The sequence below is a fragment of the Heloderma suspectum genome, chromosome 14, assembly GCF_057233095.1.
Source record: "Heloderma suspectum isolate Gila_16-S chromosome 14, 16-S_ref, whole genome shotgun sequence".
Classification (NCBI taxonomy): Eukaryota; Metazoa; Chordata; class Lepidosauria; order Squamata; family Helodermatidae; genus Heloderma; species Heloderma suspectum.
The window spans coordinates 2,463,227-2,483,536 of NC_139471.1; the positions used below are offsets into that span (position 1 = coordinate 2,463,227).

The following is a 20,310-nucleotide window of genomic DNA, read 5'->3' on the forward strand; positions in this document are numbered from 1 at the left end:
CACTTTTGGCCTCCGCTTCTTCGCCTGGCCAACCCCCTCGGCAGCCGCGCCCAAGTGTCGCTCGTGCGATGTTCCTTTCTGTTTGCTTTGAAACCTCATGCAGGGAAGCCGCTACAAAATGTGGCGCTTTTTTGTCATGTCTGAGCATACCATTGAAGAATGAAGTGTGTGAACTCTGGGGAAAGCCCTGAGATGCTTTGTGGATGCATGCATGCCTTCGGCTCTCCAAAGTCGCATACTGCTTACCCTGGGCTACTTTGGGTTATTGCTCTTGGGCATCAGATGCAGCCCAGGGTCTCTCTTTGGTGGAGGCTGGCTGCAGTCTCCTTCGTGCACCTTGCCGTCTCTTCCAGGGTCGTGCTGGGGAGACACGCTTCCTCTTGTCTGTTACTGTGTCCAAAGTGCCGCCGGAGGCCCTGCGGTGCTCGTGTTCCTCTGCCTCCAGTCCTGTATTCTGTATTCTGCTGAATTCCCACCAAGGCTGGAAGTCAACAGAGACTTGATCCCTCGTGAAGGTCCCTCACTTCGAGTGGCTCTGTCCTGTTGCATCCAGGCTTGAAATTTGCACCATTGCCTTCCTTCCATAGCTATCATTTCCTCATCCCTTGGTGCTCCCTGTGCAGTCAGATGCCAAGGACTGCTCAGCACCGTGCAGTGTGTTTCCCATGCACCAACGGCCACATCTGTCAGATCCTACCATGTGCCTAAAAGGCAGATAGGCCAGTTCTCGTGATCAGTGGGCAAGCAGTGCGTTGGGTTCTTCAGAATAAAGTCTCTGCTTTTTAATTTTCCATTCCAACTGCCAGCTAATCTCATCTAAGTCCTCTATCGTTGTTGAGACAAAGGCAGCTGTGCCCCACTAACTGATTAATCACTTGGACAGGCTGAAGAGGGCTACAAGGGCTTTTGCTGTTTGTCACTAGATTGGCTTGGATTTTTTTAAGAGCAGAAAGAAAAGAGCAACAAAAATCAGTGATCAAGCTGGCCTATGTCCAGCACTAACAAATAACCTGTTTTTGTAATTCATCTGAACTGAGTCTAACTAGGAGCAGTCCTAGGTGCAAACTGAAACCTATGCAGCACTTAGCAGAGCCTGATCTAAGTGCCTGTTACCTCCTTCTGCATTCTATCTTAGATTGGGACTAAATCTTAGACTTAGATTGGGACTTCATGACTTCAACACCAACCAGCGTTTTTTCTCCCTTTCTCTCCCTCCCCTTGCTACTTCCTTCCTTCCTTTGCTTTGTTTAAGATCTAGCCAAAGGGTGGACAGCCTGGTGCCCTCCAGATGTTTTGGACTTCAGCTTCCATAAGCCCCAGCTAGCATGGCTAATGGTCAGGGATTACGGGGACTGTAGTCCAAAGCATCTGGAGTGAATCTACTCGCCTACTTCTTGATCCAGCCTAATGAAGAGTCCTGGAGAACACGGAAGCTTGCTCATTGTTTTGTGAGATTTTGGTTGGCCTAATACAGAGCTATTGCCCTACTTTGGATTTTGGAGTTTTTTTCTTATGGGGCAACACGGCTTTTTGTGTGATGTTGCATTCTTTTCGTCACTTCTCTTCATTTTCTTTAAACCTGTTCCTTATCGTGTTCCTCTAAAAGCAGCCAGACAAGCAGAAACTTAACAAGGGAGGGAAAGCTTTTCCATCTCTGCTTGTCCATGCCAGGCAAAGATTCGCCAGTGACACTTCTGCCTGGTGGGCAGCTGTTAAAGGCAGGGCTGGAGGGAGAAGAGGGCAACACCCTAAGTGAGCGCACTTAGCCCAGGGGTGCAGAACTGACCTGAGATGGTCATGACCCCTTTGCCTTTCGCCCAACTACCAATTGTTTGGTGCCAGGAAGAGCTTTAAGGTAGAGTATGCTTGGTATTTTGGCCACACCCCTTTTGTCTCTGGCCCCGCCCACCAGTGGCATGTGGCCTGTGAGAGCTTCTCCGAAACAGAATGCGGCCCTGAGTCTGAAAGAGGTTTTGCCGCCCTGACTTAGGGGGTTCTGGGCGTGTGAGTTCTTGGAGGCTGCTAGCAAGCTCTGGGACTTTCTTCCCTTGGGGATTCACGAAGCTCAAAGCTGGGACTCTTCACTTCGTAGCTGGCTTTGGAGGATGGAGGTTAAGCTTGTAGAGGGCTGGAGATTTTAGGGCTAATATGTTCAAGCTGTTTTTATAAGCATGCTAATTGTCTTAAATTTATTACCCACCCAGAGCCCTGGGAGGGGATGAGAGTGAGAGAGATTAAATCAAAATCACTCTTCCCCAACCTGGGGCGCTCCAGATGTGTGGGACTTCAACTCCCAGCATGCTCCAGCCAGCCTGGCTGGCTGGGGCATGCTGGGAGTTGTAGTCCTGCAACCTGGAGGGCCCCATGTTGGGAATACTTGATTGAAGTGTATATTGCAGGCCTTCACAACTCATGACCCGCACGCCAGGCGTAATTCATCTGTCATGGATGGTGGCTGAGCCGGAGACCCTCCTGCTTTCCTGGTTTTGCTGCCCGCTTAGGACTGCAAAAAGGAAACAGAAAGGACAGGGTCGAGCCTGTGGCAGGTCCCTACATAAATGGCTGAAAGGCCGTGTTCAGTTTCGAGGCAGCCAAGTTATGTAGGCTTGCCTGAGAGAGTGGACGTCAGCTGCTCACGTTCTTCTCCACAGTCATGAGGACTAGAAACACTCTTGTTTGGGCCTAGATTTCTTGTCCGAGGGCTTGCTGTTGTGATCCTTTTTTTGTTTCTTATCCTCTGACATTTTTAGCCCTTTTGCCTTCCTGGTTGGCTCTTCTCTGCAGTCAGCCTATAGCTGCTGTTGTTTCTGAGTAGCTGTTAGCACGTCAAATGCATTTCCTTACTCGGCATCTGCGGGGTTCTTCCGCCCTGCTGTTTCCTTCAGAAGGTGGAGAGTCGCTGAAAACTTTTGCAAACTGAAGTCAAAGCAGTTGTTGCTTTACTCCGCTGGAGGCGGGGTTGTAGCTTGGCAGCTTTTGCAAGCATGGCTCTTTCTGGTTTACTGTAAACTAATCGGTTTCACCCCAAGCTGAGGGCAAGTAGCAGCAGCTGGAAAAAAGTAGTTTTAGGAAAGGATGGAGGGGGAGGCCGAGAAGTGCTGTCTCCTTGCTCAGATAAGCCCCTGCCTTCTTTCCTTGCATCCTTCTCTCCTCTGGGAGGGGCCACAGCTTTGTGCTGGAGCCCCTGCTTTGCATGCAGAAGGTCTCAGGTTCGATCCCCGGCAGCACCTCCAAGTAGGGCCGGGAAAGAATCCTGCTGAAAACCCTGGAGAGTCACTGCTGCCAGTGGGTGTGGATGATACCAGGCTTGATGGACGAAGGCAGGCCTGGCTCGGTGTCCTATGAAATGGCAGCAATTCTGAGCCTGCTGCTATCGTATCACATTAAAGCCTTTGGAAAGTCCTAAGCTTGATGGATCGGGTTCTTTGGCGAGAGGGGGAAGCACCTCTCTTTTTAGTGTTTTCGTAGCCCAGATGCCAGGCAGAGGGCTTGCCTGGGCAGAACGGTGCCGGCTGTTTCTTTCCATTGCTTGAAAGAGAAGAACTTTCTGTTTTAAGAAGGATTCAGATAAATTGGAATGAGTTCAGAGAAGGGCAACAAAAGCAGCCCGGGGACTAGCGACCCAGTCCTGTGAGGAAAGATGGAAGGAACTGGGTCTGTTTAGCCTCAGGAAAGGAAGGTTGAGGGGAGATAAGATAGCACTTTCCAAGGCCCTCAAGTGTTGTCACGCAGAAGAGGGCTGCAACCTGTTTTATGTCACCCAAGACATGAAATAACAGGCTTAAGTTACAGGAAGGCAGATTTCGGTTGAACATCAGGAAAAACAGTGGAACCAACTGCCTATATATAGAGGTGGTGGGCTCTCTGTTCAAGCAGAGACTGGACAGCCATCTGTCAGGGATGCTTGAAATGGGATTCCTGCACTGAGCAGGGGGTTTGGCTTGATGGACACAATGGCCCCTTCCAATTCTATGATTCTATGACTGTTTTAAGGTTATGCTAAATCAGGGGTGCTGGGCCTCTTTCAGCCCACAGATTTGGCCCACAGGCCTAAGGTGCTCACCCCTGGTTTAGAGCATTTCATCCATGAGAGAAGAGAGAGAGCGAGAGAGAGAGAGAATTAATTCATGCCTGAGGCGAAATTTGAACTCGGTTCTCGGACCACATTCAACCCGTAGTCTTGGGATTATGCACGTCTCTGTGTTTGTGCCTGCCTTGAGTCAGCGTTGCAGGCTTTGAATGCATTTGGGACTAGAACAGCGAGAAAGCAGTCATTGAAAGTAAATTCCATAAATATGAAGGGTTTCTCTTTTCTTCCCCTTTCAACCCTATGGTTCTCCGAACGTGAGTTGTCATGAGAAACTGCTGGAGGAGGTCGCTTGCCCTCCTGACCTATAACTGAAGGCAAGCCGGCAGTTGGCCTTTGTCCTGGTTGGATCGTGCCATCAATGTCCAAAGCAAGCAAAGCCTAATTGATTTTTTTTAATGTTTTGCTGGCTTGCTTCTGCTTTGTGGTTTCCTGCCTTGCAGGACTTGAATCTAGATCTTGCTGATCCAAATACAGTGCACTGTGAATCAGATGCCACCACCCCGCTCTCCACAGTGTAGGATGACGGGCTCTGCTGATGAACTTCCTTCATCGGGGGTGGGAGGCAGCCAGAATTCTCCTGACCCAGTTCTTGCAATCAGTTTCAAAGAGGGGAAATATTTGGAAATAATAATGCTTACGGTTTTTGTTTGTGCCCTCCAGATGTGCTGGACTTCCAGTATGCTGGGAGTTGTCATCCCACACATCTGGAGGGTGCAAGCAGCTGGCTTGAGGGCAGATTTTGATAGTTACTGCCTCCCCATTTTCATTGTGTTAAATTTGAACATCAGAAGTGTCCTCAGACCAAGTCAGAGTTATTTGTACATCTATCAAAGTATTGTCTTCTCCACCCTTCCTCAACCTGGTGCTGTCCAGATGTGTCGGACCACAGTTCATGCTGGCTGGGGATTATGGGAGTTGTAGTCCCAACATATCCAGTGGGCGCTAAATCGGGGAAAGCTGCCCTTCAGCGATTGGCGGCGGATTTCTGGGGTCTTGGGTAGAGGCCTTTTCCATATCAGCTGCCAGCTGGTTCTTCTTTTTCCTAGAAATGTCAGGGACTGAACCTGAGACTTTCCACATGCAAGGCCTGTGCCCTGAGCTACTGACCCTGCCCTTTCTCCCCACTGTCAGAGGGGTGGTAAAAATGGGTCTGATGCGTGTCTTTTCTCTCCCTCCCTCCCTGTCTTCCCCTCTCCTCACCTGGCAGGTTTTGCTGGTCAGAACTGTGAGCAAAATCTTGATGATTGCCCAGGCAACACCTGCAAGAATGGAGGCACCTGTGTTGATGGGGTGAATACCTACAATTGTCAGTGCCTCCCTGAATGGACAGGTAAGAAGTGGATGCCATGCCCATGGGACATGGGGGCCGGCTCTGGAAGGTGGCATGGTTTGGTATTTGCCAGGGATGGAAGGACCCCCGGCAGCCCCAAAGGACCCCCAGCAACCCCAAAGGACCCCCGGCAGCCCCAAAGCCACTGCTTTTCTTGCTTTACATGGAGTATCCTTAAGGAGGTCAGTTTTTAGGTTTTGACCTTTCCAGATGTTTGTTAAAAGCTCACACATTGTGTGAAGCACCTCAAATTTGGGCATGCGCGTTCCCTGGCAGAATTCAGGAGCGCGCCCCCCCCCCCCCAACTCCAAAAACAATCTCAGGATTTGAGTCTAAACATTTCGATTTTGAGTTCTGAAAACCTCGATTTTTTTTGTTCCATATTTATTCCTTAGCTCATTTGCATCCATAATCCTCTCTTCTCAGAAGCTGGTGATAGATACTCCTCTTTTACAGAGAGAGAAAGCATAAACTTCCCTGAAAGCATCATGTGAAAAACCAGCCTGAAACTGAAACTTGGTGTTTCAGGGCCACTTCACATATTACAGGGTTTATGGAGCCTTCTCTGTAGTGGCCTCCTCTTTGTGGAATTCCCTCTGCAGGGGGGATGCACCTGGTGTCTTCACTATACACATGTAGACACCAGGTCTCTTCCAGCAGGCATTTAATCTTTAATCAGGATTTGTTTCAATTGAGAAGCAGTATATAAATATTGCTAATAATAAATAATGCTCTGATTATTAATTTAACTGCTGGCTCTTTAATTTTGTAAAAATATTTTAATACTTTGATACCTTCATTGTTGTATATGGTTTTGGTTGTTGTTTTATTGTGTGGGGAGGGTTGTTTTGGTTTTTTTTAATGAGCGTACACTGCCCTGAAACTACCCTCCAGTTGGGTGGTTTATAAATTTAATGATAAATAAATAAATGTTTAGGCACATCCATTAAGCATTAAAAATGGAAAGAGTGAATGCAACAACATCTGTATGCTACTGTTGTCAGGTAAATAGACAGTCTTTAAGAGGCATCTAAAGCTCTCTGCAGTTTCCGCCTCTCGGATCACACATGGGAGAGCATTCCAGAGAGTGAGTGCCTCTACCAAAAAGGCCCCGCTGATGAGCTGTTACCTGGTGACACACTGGTGGTCATGGGATGGATGACCACTAAGGTGTCCTCATAAGAACTCAGAGGTCAAGTGGGTGTATATAGGGGAAGGTGGTCAGGTAGGAATTCTGGTCCCAAGTTGTTCAGGACTTCGTATGTCAACAACAAAACCTTGAATGTGGCTCGGTAGCTAATAGGCTGCCCGTGCAGTTCTTTTAACACAGGTGTAAGATGTGTATAGCTGGTTGCTGTACTGAACGTCACCGAGCATCGTAGCCACTGTGTTTTGCACCAGCTGCAGCTTCCGAACCAGCCACAGGGGTTGCCCCACATAGAGTTCATTACAGTAGTCTTTCAGTTGCAGTCGAAAACATCTGGAGGGCACCAGGTTGGTGAAGGCACCACTAGAGAGGTCGATCCACCCCTTCTTCCATTCCTCCCCTGGGAGGAACTGGGCTTCATTGCTTTCTCCAACCGCTCCCAGGCCAGTACTGCACAGAAGACGTGGACGAATGCCAGCTGATCCCCAACGCCTGTCAGAATGGTGGCACGTGCCACAACACCCACGGGGGCTACAACTGTGTCTGTGTCAACGGCTGGACGGGCGAGGACTGCAGCGAGAACATCGACGACTGCGCCAGCGCTGCCTGCTTCACCGGGGCCACTTGCCACGACCGCGTGGCCTCTTTCTACTGCGAATGCCCACACGGGAGGACAGGTGCACATCGAGGGCGGGAGGAACAGAGTGGCAGGTGTTGCGGCAGGGGAGCGCACGAGGAAGCCAGCAAGACCCCGGCTGAACAAGCAGAGGAGCTGTGTTTCCTTTTAGTAGAGGGTTTTTATTAAAAATAAAATCTGCAAGGCCTTCCAGAGAGAGAGCGACTGAACCTGCAGAAAAAGGCAGGCGAATGGAGTAAAGCAGTGGGAGGGGGGGAGGCGTGAGACATTTGCGGGGGATGGATGTGCGGAACCTTGAGCGATATGTTTCCTCTCTTGCACATCTCTCTGGGAGAAGAACAGGGCTGGGGAGACCTGGGTTCACAGGGACCACCGTGTGCCGTGCTACATGAGCAGGTGCCCTGTCAACCCGCCAGGCTCTGCAATGAAGCTGGCACTGCTGGGGAAACAGGCCCTCAGGCGGAAGGGCTGGCTCCCGGGAGGAGAGTGCCCCTGTGCCGAGGAGGAAACCCTGGACCCTTGTTCTCCCTCGTAGGCATAGACCCATATTATACATCCACTGGTCTCGGTGCCCGAGGTTCATCTCGAGCAGGGGTGCACAGCCTGCACCCCCCCTCAGGGCCTTCAATGTGCGTGCGCATGCAGCCCTGCCCCCTGAGCCAAAACCTCGGGTGGCCCTCAGGCCAGAAACGTTGTGCGCCCCGGGTCCAGAGTTCCGGCTTGCCTCCTTCCAGGCAAGAGGAGAAGGGGTGCCCAGCTCCCGTGGGCCCGTGGAAGCAGGCTTGCTGGTTCGGGGTGCTTGCAGGAGCGGCATTTTGGGCAAGGGGGGAGTGTCCCTCGCACGTGGCATGTTCTCGGCATTCATACCCCATCCCCTGCCAGGTCTGCTGTGTCACCTGAACGACGCGTGCATCAGCAACCCCTGCAACGAAGGCTCGAACTGTGACACCAACCCCGTCACGGGGAAGGCCATCTGCACCTGTCCGTCGGGCTACATGGGGCCTGCTTGCAGCCAAGACGTGGACGAGTGCTCGCTGGGTGAGCGGTCCGCATTGCGCGTCAGGCGTGGGGGTGGCATCCATGTCAGGGGAGCAAGTCGGAATGGGCCAGGCTCCAAGCCTGCGTTCCAGGCCAGGAGTCTGTGCATGAAAGAAGGGCGGAGGGAAGTGGAGCAAGAGCCGGTTTGGAAGGGGCTGGGAAGGAGCAGACAGGTGGCAGAAGCCCACGGCACCAACGTGTATTTATTTACTTGCAGTATTTTTCTCTGGCTCTCTCAGCCAGAAAGGTTCCTGGAGTGGCACACATGCAATAAGTGAGATGAGACGGTCCCTACCCTGCAGGCTTGCAGTCTAAAGATACACGACACACAAGGAAAAGGGGATGGGGAGGGAAGAGGGGGGGAAACAAGCAGTCCTTCAGCAGGGCTGGTGGGATGGCCCCGCTTCCTCTGCTCATCTCCCTCTGTGCACCTTAAGAAATAAAACAAAATAAAGACCAGAGGGGTGCAGAGCCTGGCGGGAGCCAAGAAAGGCATTCACAGACATCATGTTGGAGAGCCCAGGATTAAATCGTGCCTTCCCCCAGTGCCATGCTTTTGCTCAAACTGGCAGCCAAGCATCGCTGCTTTTCAGTTGTTAAATAAGTGGGATGCCTACTAGGCATGGCTGCCCTCCGCCAAGGCTACACCGACGGGAATGGACTTAATTTTATTCTTTCTTCCTTCCTTCAATTCTTTAGGTGCCAACCCTTGTGAGCATGCTGGGAAATGCATCAACAAGGAGGGCTCCTTCGAGTGCCAGTGTCAGCAAGGTTACTCCGGCCCTCGCTGTGAGATCGATGTGAACGAGTGCTCCTCAAACCCGTGCCAAAACGATGCCACCTGCTTAGACCAGATTGGGGTTTTCCATTGTATTTGCATGCCAGGTAAGCTGACGGAATACTGTTTCTCCCTATAAAGGGACCGCCGAGAGGTGCACGTGAGCAAAAGCTAGTTCCATCTGCACAGGAAGTGGGTTTGATTGCTCCCTCTAATAGCAAACACGGGTGGTGCATGCAGATGGAAATGGAGCCAAAATGTGGCTGGTGGGAGATAATTGGCATGGTTGGACGAACCCCGGGTTTTGCAGAAATGCAAAATATCCTCTAAGGGGGCAATCCACTAAAGAGGGAGCAATGATCAGTAGCCACTGGAGGTTGAATGTCAAGTAGAGCAGGGGGGAGGGGCTCAAAAAAGGGTGTGGAGGGGGGATGGATGGGAGTATCGTGAGGAGGGCATGGCTGGCTGGAACCCTGAACTGGAGGAGCCCACACTGCAACAGTTTGTATTATAGAATTGTGGGAGATGTGGTTAACCACGCCAGGTAAAGTCACCGAGGTAGATGAGGGACCATTGACCAAAGGCTTAAGGGGTGGGGTCATTTCTCTCAGGTGTGTGTTTTCCCAGCATGCAGCGGGAAAGACACCTCGGGTTCACCTCCCTTTTTCAAAACACCCTTGCAGGGTACGAGGGCGTTTACTGTGAAATCAACACGGATGAATGTGCCAGTAGCCCTTGCCTACACAATGGAAACTGCGTGGACAAGATCAACGAATTCGCCTGCGAGTGCCCCATAGGTACTAACAGAGGGGGCAGGTGTGGGAGGGAGTGGGGGGATCGATCGCTTTGCCTTCAGCACGAAGCCTTTGTAGTGGAAAAAGAGCCGAAATTAATCCACTGCCCAGAGGCAATGCTAGGCTGGCAGATTTACACCCAGTCGAAGTGGGCAGCTCAGGGGAGATAATATACTTTCCGTATGATACCTTCTGCTTCAGGAAACCAGGAAGAGTGTGCGTGTGAGTCTGGAGTGGGGGCGGGGGGGGGCGGCTTAAAGGCAGGTATTTCTTGGCCTTGCTATGAACCGAGTGCTATTAGCGGGGATTACTAAAGGGAACCTCCATGTGCAGAAGAACATGGCCAGCTGGGAGATGCTTGGAGTTGTAGTCCGAAGCACCTAGAGGGCCTCAGGTTGGAGAAGGTGCTGTGAATCTCTGGGTGCCGTTGGCTTGAGGACAAACTAGTATTTTCATGCCCTGCTTGTTTGGCCAATATCAGAAATAAGATAACCAGATGAAACTCCCTTTGGGCTGACCCAGCAAGGCTGCTATTCTTCTTCTTCAACTCTTCCTCTAGTTCTTCAGCTCCTCTTCTTCCTCCTCCTCAACTCTCTTCCTCTTCTTCTTCTTCCTCTCCTCCTCCTCCTCCTCCTGAGCTTCAACATGCCCCTTGCAGAAGCAGAACATTCTCATGGGTTCCTATATTTTCTTTCCGTCCTAGTTCCCCTCTTCACAATGCCTTTGCTGATTACTTGATATTATTGCTGTTTTCATTACTGGAAGATTGGCGCGGGGGGGGTAACAGTGTGTTAGGCTGCCTTATACGAAAACGCCCTCCCTAAGAGGGCTTCCTTACTGCCTACATTTGACAGAGGAGACATGCATGGAGGATGGGATTGTGGGTGGGGAGAGAGAGAGATCAAGGACAGACAAATGAGGAAAAGGGCAGCTGGAATGAAGTGGCGCAACCAGATGTGTTAGGTAGTTTTCCTCTCCTGTAATACCAGATCTTTTACTGCTTTATCTCTTGTGTTCACTGCTCCAAAATCTGTTCTAGATATGGAGTGGTATATAAATATTGTTTGTAAGTAAGTAAGTAAATCAATCAATCAATCAGTCTTGGGGGTCACCCAATAAAATGAATTTGCACTCGGTTCTGGACAGACAGACAGACAGACAGACAGGAGAAAGTACTTCTCACCATAGCATGTGGCTATTATCACCGGTTTAAATTGGCTGGATTGGGCCCCGGCTCTGAGGTTTTGCCCGCCTGACCTAGTTGCTCCAATTAAAGGAATTGTTGCAAAATACCCAAGTAAGATGTGCCTTGGGACAATTCACGCATGATAAGTTTTTAATGGACATGCTTCCATATGTAAAGTGTGGATGAGACAAACATGTGGTTGGAAACATCTGGATAATTCATTAAGTAATTAATTACAGTTCTGTACTGCTCATTAGCCGAGGCTCTCTGGCCGTTCACAAAACAGTCACACGGGTGGGCTCATCAGAGTCGGGATCCCTGCAATATTCTGCTGAGTGTCCATTCTGGGGGCAGACCTCAGTACGCTGTTCCCGTGTGTGGAGTAGCCCTTACGCTGCAAGGCGGCAACTAAAAGACATGACACAGGATGAGCAGGGGTGAACGCAGGCAAAAGACGGTCTCAGTGGATTCTGTGCTGTCTGTGAAGCTACACCAAATTGCACCAGCTGAGGAACAAGCTTCTGCGTTGTTTTTGGTATGGAAAGGCGTAGTGGGTTTCCGTTGTATTGACAGAAGGGGCTGGGTTTTTTCCTTTTTTTGTGCCTCTCAGACATGCCTGACTTGTGTGTCTCAGGACAGTCCCCCCGCCCCAATTCCTGTGAAGCTACTTTCTGCTCTCCCCCCCCATAAATCTGGGAGAGTGAACAGAAAGACTGAGGATCAATTTAAATAACAGCAGCAAGAAGTTTTGCACTTGAAAAGGGCCCCCAATTTGGGAATTGTGGCGGGGCAGGGGCGAGAGGGAGGAGGCTGGGGTTGGATTTAAATAAGGTGTTTAAGTCCATGGGGTAAGGAGAAAGAGAGGGAGAGGGAGAGGGAGGGCCGGCTAATCCATGAAATAAGGTTTTTGAAGTTGAGAGGCCAGGCTCTCCTCTAGAGATGGAAATAAGATGTTCTCAGAGCCGCTGGCCCGTGGTTTCATTCAGTACCCCGGGCTGCTGTCTCCATGGTGATGGAGAGCTAGGCTTGGAAAAACTCTGCTGGGGAACTAGTTGGGCAAAATAAAGTCCCACATGCAGAAGGTACCACCCCCTGCATTACCTTGGAGTAGCTACCACACTTTGGTGTAGAGTGAGCTCAGACAGTACTGTGAATGTGTCTAGCAGCTGTGTATTTTCTCCCTTCATTTGTGCTCTAGAGTAGGTGCAAGGGGCCTGATCTGCACCTTCAAAGCCCCCTCCCCGATTCCCCACAGTAGGGTCCTGAGCTGGATAGAGTAAAAATGGCAGGGGCGGGGGGAGAGACATAGCCGCTAGGCACACATCTAGCTGTTTTGGCCCACAATTGCCAGCAAAAGGGGTTTAGAATCCCTCAGTTAAGCATGCACCGGATGCGGGTGTGTGTGTGTTGTGGGGGCAATCCATCTTTCCAGCCTCTTTTTACCCCACCCCGTGAGGATATTTCAAGCACTAAGGGGTAACTGGTGTGTGTGTGTGTGTGTGTGTGTGTGAAGTCATTTGGCTTTCTGCAGTGTGTGAGAGCGGGTCTCTTGTGCTCCGCCACTGCAAGCTTCCTAGAGCTGCGAAACAAAATGCATAACTAAGGAGAGGAGAAAAAAAAGCACAGTTGGCCATCACTCTCATCCCAGGCAACGGGCCAAGTGGAGCAACCGAAAATGGGAGCCAGGCAACACGGATCCGGCACATGCTTTCCAGAGAAGGAAAAAGTCCTTGGGAATACTTGGAGCTCCCCAGGCCTCAGTCAAATTGTTTCACATTTCTGGACATTTTCTAAAGGAATGGGGAGGGCTTTTTCTTCTTCTCCAACTTGTCTGTAGGGAAATTACAGCCATTATTTCACAATCCCTTTGCCTGAGAGTGTGTTCCTACAAGCGTAAGAATGACTGCTTGGAAATATGCAACAACATATTTCATAGAAAAGTTTGTTGTGTTTATTCCCAACTCGCTCCACCACTGGTATGCAGCCCCCGAGAGCTTCTCTAGAACGCAATCCGGCCCTCGGGCTGAAATAAGTTCTGCACCCCTGGTGTAAAGGGAGGAGGACCGAAACACCTAATCATCCACTTCTATCCTACAGATTTCATTCTTCTTCTCCACCCTTTGTATGCCTGAAGTCTGCTTCATATACGTTGCTTTTTCCAATACAGAGATTCATCTGACAATCCTGTTGTTAATATTTGGCTTGTTCCTCTTTTTTTTTGTACTAGCCTGGCCACCCACACATACCTGCATTAGTCCATTTTGGCTTAAAAGTGGTGGTGGGGAAGCAGGGGAGGCTGCTGGCTCCGATGTTAGTGAAACTGCTCCAGATTTCAGTCAGAACCAGTCAGAACTCTAAAGGACCTGGGGAGAAGCAAGCCAGCTCTCAGGAAGTTTTCCTTTCTGGTCGCCTTGAGGTGCTTCTGTTGTGACTGGGCCAGAGGCTGTTTGTCTGTTTGTTCTATCCTGCCCTTTATCATTAAGATCTCAGGGCAGTGTACAGATAAAATCAATTTAAACAGTATAAAACAATAAATGTTTACACGTGTGATTCCGTGTCTGTGGAAGGTTCATAGTCACTAGAAAAGGGTCTTCATCCTGGGGGTGGGGGACGCATCCTGAGTCTCAGGACAGAACCTAAGAGCGCTGTAGCCAACCTCTCCCTCTGCGTTGTCTTACAGGCTTTAACGGTCATCTCTGCCAACACGACGTTGACGAATGTGCAAGCACGCCGTGCAAGAACGGAGCCAAATGTGTTGACGGACCCAACATGTACACGTGTGAATGCACCGAAGGTAGGCAGGGTTGAGGAAGAAGGTTGCCTCTCTGGTGATCTTGCACGAGCAGCAGCAACTTGGGCAGCTGTCAACAGTCTGTGTGAGGTGGGTGCCCGCTGTCAGGACAGCGATGGTGATGATCTGGTGCTCTTTCCTGGTGAATTGCCATATTTCAGTGGGTGTGCAGGTGAGATGTTCACTTGACTCACATTTCATGTTCTGATAATACGTGAGGTTTTACGTCTGGGGTCTCCAACGTGACACCACGTTGGAGACCCCAGTCTTAGGAGTCTTTGCCCCTCCTGATTTTTATTTTTACTGCTTAAGATTAAAAAAAATTAATCTGGGAGGCTGGCATGCTTCAAAGCAAAGTGCTGCCGGCACCATCTTTATCTGGGTTTTAAGAAGTGTTTTTTGTGTTTTGGAGCGCAGCCCTTGCCTCTACTTTGTGCTTAGGTTTTTGGACAAGTCATTTTTCTTTTAGCCTCACCATTTTGCCTTCTGGGAAATGACCCATGGGAATTTTGTGATCCCCATGGTAGCCATTTGGTAAACGGGCAGGCCTCTCTCCCCAAGACAGCCATTTTGTGAGAGCACCCATGACACTTTTTCAAAAGTCCAAGTGTGCCCACCAGCCTGAAAAGGTTAGGGACCTCTTTTTAAAGTTAGGTTGCTCGCCGTGGCTGTTGGTCATATACAATGAAAGGTCTGACTGACAGGAGTCCTTCTCATGGCTCGCGCTCCTAACTGCTACGCTGCACCGAGTCACTTGCAAATATGTCACCCGTAGAACAGAGAAGAGCCGTTTCTGTTGGTTGTGATTCAAGCAACCACAACTAGACGCTTGGTGCCTGGATCGGGCGAAAGCCCAGTGCAGGCTGTGAGCTGTGTCTTGTGGTCTGTGAGGCATTGGATGAGCTTCTCGGTTCTTATTATTTGCATATTTATTTGATTTTTATCCCCCCTTTCTGCTAAAAAATGGTGCTGTAGGTGGCTCATGATAAAATACATTAAAAAAAAATCTTAAGTAAAACATAACATGAAACAAAGAAATTAAAAACGGAGCAGTAAAAGGAATCAATAGCACCCATCCAATTAAAAAACAAACAAACCCTTCAGCAACAGTTCAGCTTACATGCCAAAAGCCTGCCTGAATAAAAAGCTCTTTGCCTGCCAGGGAAGGACCACAGTGGGGGCCAGCCTGGCCTCCCTCGGCAGGCGGTTCCAGAGCTTGGGAGCTCCCACTGAGAAGGCCCTGTCTCCCGTCCCCACCAAACGTTCCTCCGATGTTGGAGGGATCGAGAGAAGGGCCTCCTTGGAAGAACTTAAAAACTGGGCCAGCTTGTATGGAAGAAAGGGGTCTTGTAGTCCCAGCAGGCAGACAGTGATTCTGGGATATTTATCAAGGGTCTGGAGGTCTGGGTTTGGCTTGGTTGATCTCAGGGCATAGCAACTAAACCTACAAATGCTGGCAGAAATGACGAGCCCAGCTCCTGACACAAAACACTGGGAAAGGACCTGTCTGTTTCCTGCCGCCTTTCCCTCTCTGACTGCTTGCAGCACCTGACACAAGGAGGTGACGTCCTCCATCTTGGTTAAAATTCTCGGTGTAGGCCGTTGGGGTGCCTCTTTGCCGCCATCTGCCCTCTCCTGAGGCCCCTCGCCTCTGCAAAGGAGAAAGCAGGGGCCAAAAGAAAAAAAAAAGTATTTGCCAACCCCCTCCCAAGGCACGGGGTTGTGTGCGCCCAAGGAGCGAAACTCGAGCAGTGCTCGGACAAAACCGACGCCATGAGCCCCCGGCAGCGAACAGTGGCGCTTTTGTGGAGGAGCTCCCGCCAGAAATCTTCCAGCTGAACAGTCTCTAATGAGCGTCTTGGTCAGCCAGGAGCTCCGATGAAAAGCCGCAATGTGGATTTCATGAGGGGCTCAGTCAAAGCCTCACTTTGTCTTCCTTCCAACCCCCCTTTCTCTCTTTTCTTCCCTCCTCCTCTTTTGTCCTTCTCCCTCTGGCCCCGCGCTTCTCAGTCGTCGGAGGACGGCAAGATAATGCGCGCTGCTATTATCCCTCGGGCACACACCGGCACCCGTCTACGACCCCTCCCTGCCCTTTGGATCCCGCAGCCAGGCGGTCGGAGCTGCATGCAGACGAGCTACGGAGCTGGCTCTCACTCCCTGTGAGAGAGGAAAGAAAGGGTCTGCTTGTTAGAGAGGAGTCATTGTGCCTGCCCTGGGACAAAGCCAGGCACTTTTCGATCCGGAGGAGGGCTTCTTCCTAGCGTTCGCACACCACCCTTTATTACACACACACACACACACACACACAGACACACACACACTGCATCCCTATCCTCTGCCACGTGCTTCCCTCCCTTTCCCACCAGCGCCCTCTCCAAGTCTTGCCCGCGTCTCCTTGTGAAGGAGCTGCCGCAGGCCGGGCACAAGTCTGTGGACTGCTTTGGTTCCACTTCTGGGCTTGGCGTCTCCATGGGTGCTTCCATGAGCGTTACTCTGCATGGCCATGAGAGAGGCCCTAGAACGGTCGTGCCACGACTTTAGAGTGACTGCAGAACTCCACGAGCACCATAGGAGTTTAGAAGGTTAGGGGCTCTGTCCTGCCGAACAAGAACTAGCAGCGTAAAGGCTCTTCCGCAAAGCGTACCTCCTATTATCCCATAAAACCCCACAGAGCAGACATCTCCCCAGCCCCAAATCTATTCCCCAGAGCACCGAGTGTCCATTGCTGCCAATGCAGGGTTGATTTTTTCTCAGCTAATTGCCATGCACAAGGATTGCAGCTGGGGAGGGAAGGGTTAATGCTCACCTCCCCACTGCTGCAACACCTCCCCCCCACCGAATCTTCCCCTGCATGGAATTCAGTTTCAGGGGGGGAACTTTCCCCCCATTGGTTTAGGATGGTCTGGGGCAGGGTGCAAATTAATCGAAAAACTTATGTTATTTGAGATGATTTGGAAGAGAAATAAATCTGCTGGCTTTGGCTCCTGTGAATTTTAAGTAAATCCTCATAATTATGTCTGCATTTGTATCTATAGATATAAATTAACATATTTATTTAATTAATTAATTGCATGTCTGTACTGCCCAACAGCTGAAGCTCTCTGGGTGTTTCATGACAATTAAAACTATAAAACACAACGTGATAAAACATAATATAAAAGTTTAAACTGTAGTATAAAGCCAAAATAAACCTAGCAGCAATGCAAAGATTAAAAATACAGTAACAGATTTAAAAACAGCAGACACTGCGGTATTAAGATGCATGGGAAAATAAGAAGGGATCTGGTGCCCCAAAGAGCACAATGTAGGTGTCAGGCAAGCCTCTCTAGGAAGATCATTTTGCAGTTGGGGTGCCACAACAGAAAAGGCCCTCTTCTTCGTAGTCACCCACCTAATTTCATTTGCCAGGAGCTCCTGGAAAACGACCACTGAAGATGAACATATGCAGGTTTCTGACCTGTGGGCCTGAGCCCTGAATCTCATTCAGTAAAGGGGCCCTTTCACACAGCTCTGCAAACCCCTTAGAATAGGGCTAGTAAGGGGTGGACAGCTTGCAACCCTCAGCTTGCTTCCACAGACAAAGTGTACCAGGAAGCTTTCTTTTTCCTTGCCCCCCTGGGCGAATGGTCAAAGCATCCTTCCCCAACCTCATGCCCTGCAGACATTTTGGACTTCAGCTCCAGTCAGCATAGCCAATGGTCAGGAAAAGCTGGGTGTTGTAGTCCAAAATATCTGGAGGGACCCAGTTGGAGAGGACTGTGTTACGGAATTTCTCTTGAGTCTGGGAGGCTGCATTTCTAGCCTCACTGCTGCCTGGCTGGAATGTTCTGCCCGGCGCTACGGGCAAAGCCACACGTTTCCCCCTTCTCTGGTATCCTTCCGCCAGCGAGCAAAGACATTTTTATTCAGGCAGGCATTTAGCATGTAAGCTGGTCTGTTGCCGAAGGGTTTTTTAATTGGTTGGTGCTATAGACTTCTTTTTTAATTGTGTTTTTATGTTATGTTTTAATTATGATTTTGTTTTTATCCAGATTTTATTAGTGATCAACCTTGGGCACCATTTTTTTGGTGGAAAAGCGGGATATAAAATGCATACATACCTACATACATTTTATTTATTTATGTCTATCTGCAGGGGTATTTGGTGGCCAGTCAGAGTGCTGGTCTCCTCCATGACAAATTCATGGAGGAGAAAGCTATTAATGGCTACTGACAGCCTATATACAGTCAGGGCCAGAAATATTGGAACAAGGATAACTGTTTTGGCAGTTGGCCTCTGTACACCACCACATTGAAGTTGAAAGGAAACACACCCAGATGGGAGCGAAGTCAGGAATGTCAGCTGTAATTCAAGGGGTTGGACAAAAGTGGGGCACTAACCATTCAGGAAGTATGGCCGGTGGCATACACACACACCCATCATTGGTGGCTCATAAGTAATGGAACAAACCAACATCATTTCAAACTTAAGGATCGCCTTTAATACCTGGATGAAAATCCTTTGCAGTCAATGACTGCCTGAAGTCTGGAACCCATGGACATGACCAAATGCTGAGTTTCCTCCCTCGAGATGCTTTGCCAGGCCTTCACTGCAGCTGCCTTCAGCTGCTGCTTGTTTGTGGGTCTTTCTGCCTTCAGTCTTGTCTTCAATAAGTGGAAACCATGCTCTCTTGGGTTGAGATCAGGTGACTGACTTGGCCATTGAAGAATATTCCACTTCTTTGCCTGGAGAAACTCTTGGGTAGCTTTTGCTGTATGTTTTGGGTCATTATCCATCTGCACTATGAAGCAGCGTCCTATCAGTTTGGCAATATTCGGCTGAATCTGAGCAGAAAGTATAGGCCTGTACGCTTCAGAATTCATCCTGCTGCTTTTATCAGCAGTCAGGTCATCAATAAACACCAGTGACCCGGTTCCATTGGCAGCCATACATGCCCATGCCATAACACTGCCTCCACCATGTTTGACAGATGATGTGGTGTGCTTTGGATCATGAGCTGTTCCTTTCCTTCTCCATACTTTTCTCTTCCCATCATTCTGGTACAAGTTAATCTTGGTTTCATCAGTCCAAAGAAACTTATTCCAGAACTGGGCAGGCTTTTTTAAGTGCTCGCAAAGGCTAATCTGCCCTGTCTGTTCTTGAGCGTTACCAGTGGTTTGCACCTTGTTGTGAAGCTTCTGTATTTACATTCATAAAGCCGTCTCTTGACTGTAGATGTTGACAATGACATGCCTACCTCCGCAAGAGCGTTCTTGACCTGGCTAGATGTTGTGAAAGGGTTCCTCTTCGCCATGAGCAGAATTCTGCAGTCATCCGCTTTAGTTGTCTTCCACGGTCTTCCAGGCTTTTTGCTGTTGCTGAGCTTGCCAGTTAATTCCTTCTTTTTCAGGATGTTCCAGACTGTTGTATTGGCCACTCCCAATGTTTTTGTGATCTCTCTGATGGGTCTATGTTGTTTCCTCAGCCTAATGATGGCCTCCTTCACTTCCATGGACCCCTCTTTGGACCTCATGTTGGGAGTTCCAGTGAACAGCTACCAAATGCAAATTCAACACTCAGAACCACCTCCAGGCCTTTTATCTGCTTGATTGGTCATGGGGCACTGAGGAAACAGGCCACACCTGGCCATGCAGCTGCTTGCAGCCATTCGTTCCATTACTTATGAGCCACCAATGATGGGGGGGGGGTGTATGCCACTGGCTGTCCTTCCTGAATGGTTAGTGCCCCACTTTTGTCACACCCCTTGAATTACAGCTGGAAGTCCTGACTTGCTCCCATCTGGGTGTGTTTCCTTTCAACTTCAGTGTGGTGGTCTACAGAGGCCAACTGCCAAACCAGTTATCCTTGTTCCAATATTTCTGGCCCTGACTGTATATAGGCTATATTGGCTATATGCTGCTGCCAATATCAAAGGTGGTATGCTTGTGTACCCCACTTGCTGTGGAATATGGGCGGGAGGGTGCTCTTGCACTCATGTCCTGCTTGTGGGCTTCCGGCAAGCAGCTGGTTGGCCACTGTGTGAACAGAAAGCTGGACTAGATGGACCCTTGGTCTGGTCCAGCAGGGCTCTTATTTTCTTACATGGACCCTTGGCCTGATCCAGCATAGACAGTGGTTCTTATGTTCTGGCTTGGCTGCATTGTAGATCAGACTACCGTATGAAATTTTCTCTTCTCAAAATACCATGTCGTTCTTCTTATGTTCTGTGTCTTCCCCTCCGTTCCTGCCCCCTCTAACCAGGTTTTTCTGGCCCCCACTGTGAGACCGACATCAATGAATGTGACCCAGACCCCTGCCACTATGGGACCTGCCGAGACGGCATTGCCACCTTCACATGCCTTTGCCAACCGGGCTACACCGGCCACCGTTGTGACATTAATATCAATGAGTGCCAAAGCCAACCGTGCAAGAATGGGGGGACGTGTCAGGACAGGAACAATGCTTACAACTGTTTGTGCCTCAAAGGGACAACAGGTAAGAACTGCACAGCATTGGCTCCGTCTCCTCCATCCAGGAGA

At 49.8% G+C, this 20,310-nt stretch overlaps 1 protein-coding gene across 1 annotated transcript in view; it reads left to right on the forward strand.

Annotated features, from left to right (window-relative positions):
- NOTCH1 (notch receptor 1) overlaps nucleotides 1-20,310 on the forward strand; it is a 108,033-nt gene that overhangs the window by 51,035 nt on the left and 36,688 nt on the right. Inside the window, exons 5-11 of the mRNA XM_084821223.1 lie at nucleotides 5,298-5,420; nucleotides 7,011-7,244; nucleotides 8,087-8,242; nucleotides 8,942-9,127; nucleotides 9,704-9,817; nucleotides 13,681-13,794; nucleotides 20,033-20,266. Coding sequence (XP_084677349.1) covers nucleotides 5,298-5,420; nucleotides 7,011-7,244; nucleotides 8,087-8,242; nucleotides 8,942-9,127; nucleotides 9,704-9,817; nucleotides 13,681-13,794; nucleotides 20,033-20,266 — 1,161 coding nt within the window. The remainder of the gene's footprint in view (nucleotides 1-5,297; nucleotides 5,421-7,010; nucleotides 7,245-8,086; nucleotides 8,243-8,941; nucleotides 9,128-9,703; nucleotides 9,818-13,680; nucleotides 13,795-20,032; nucleotides 20,267-20,310) is intronic.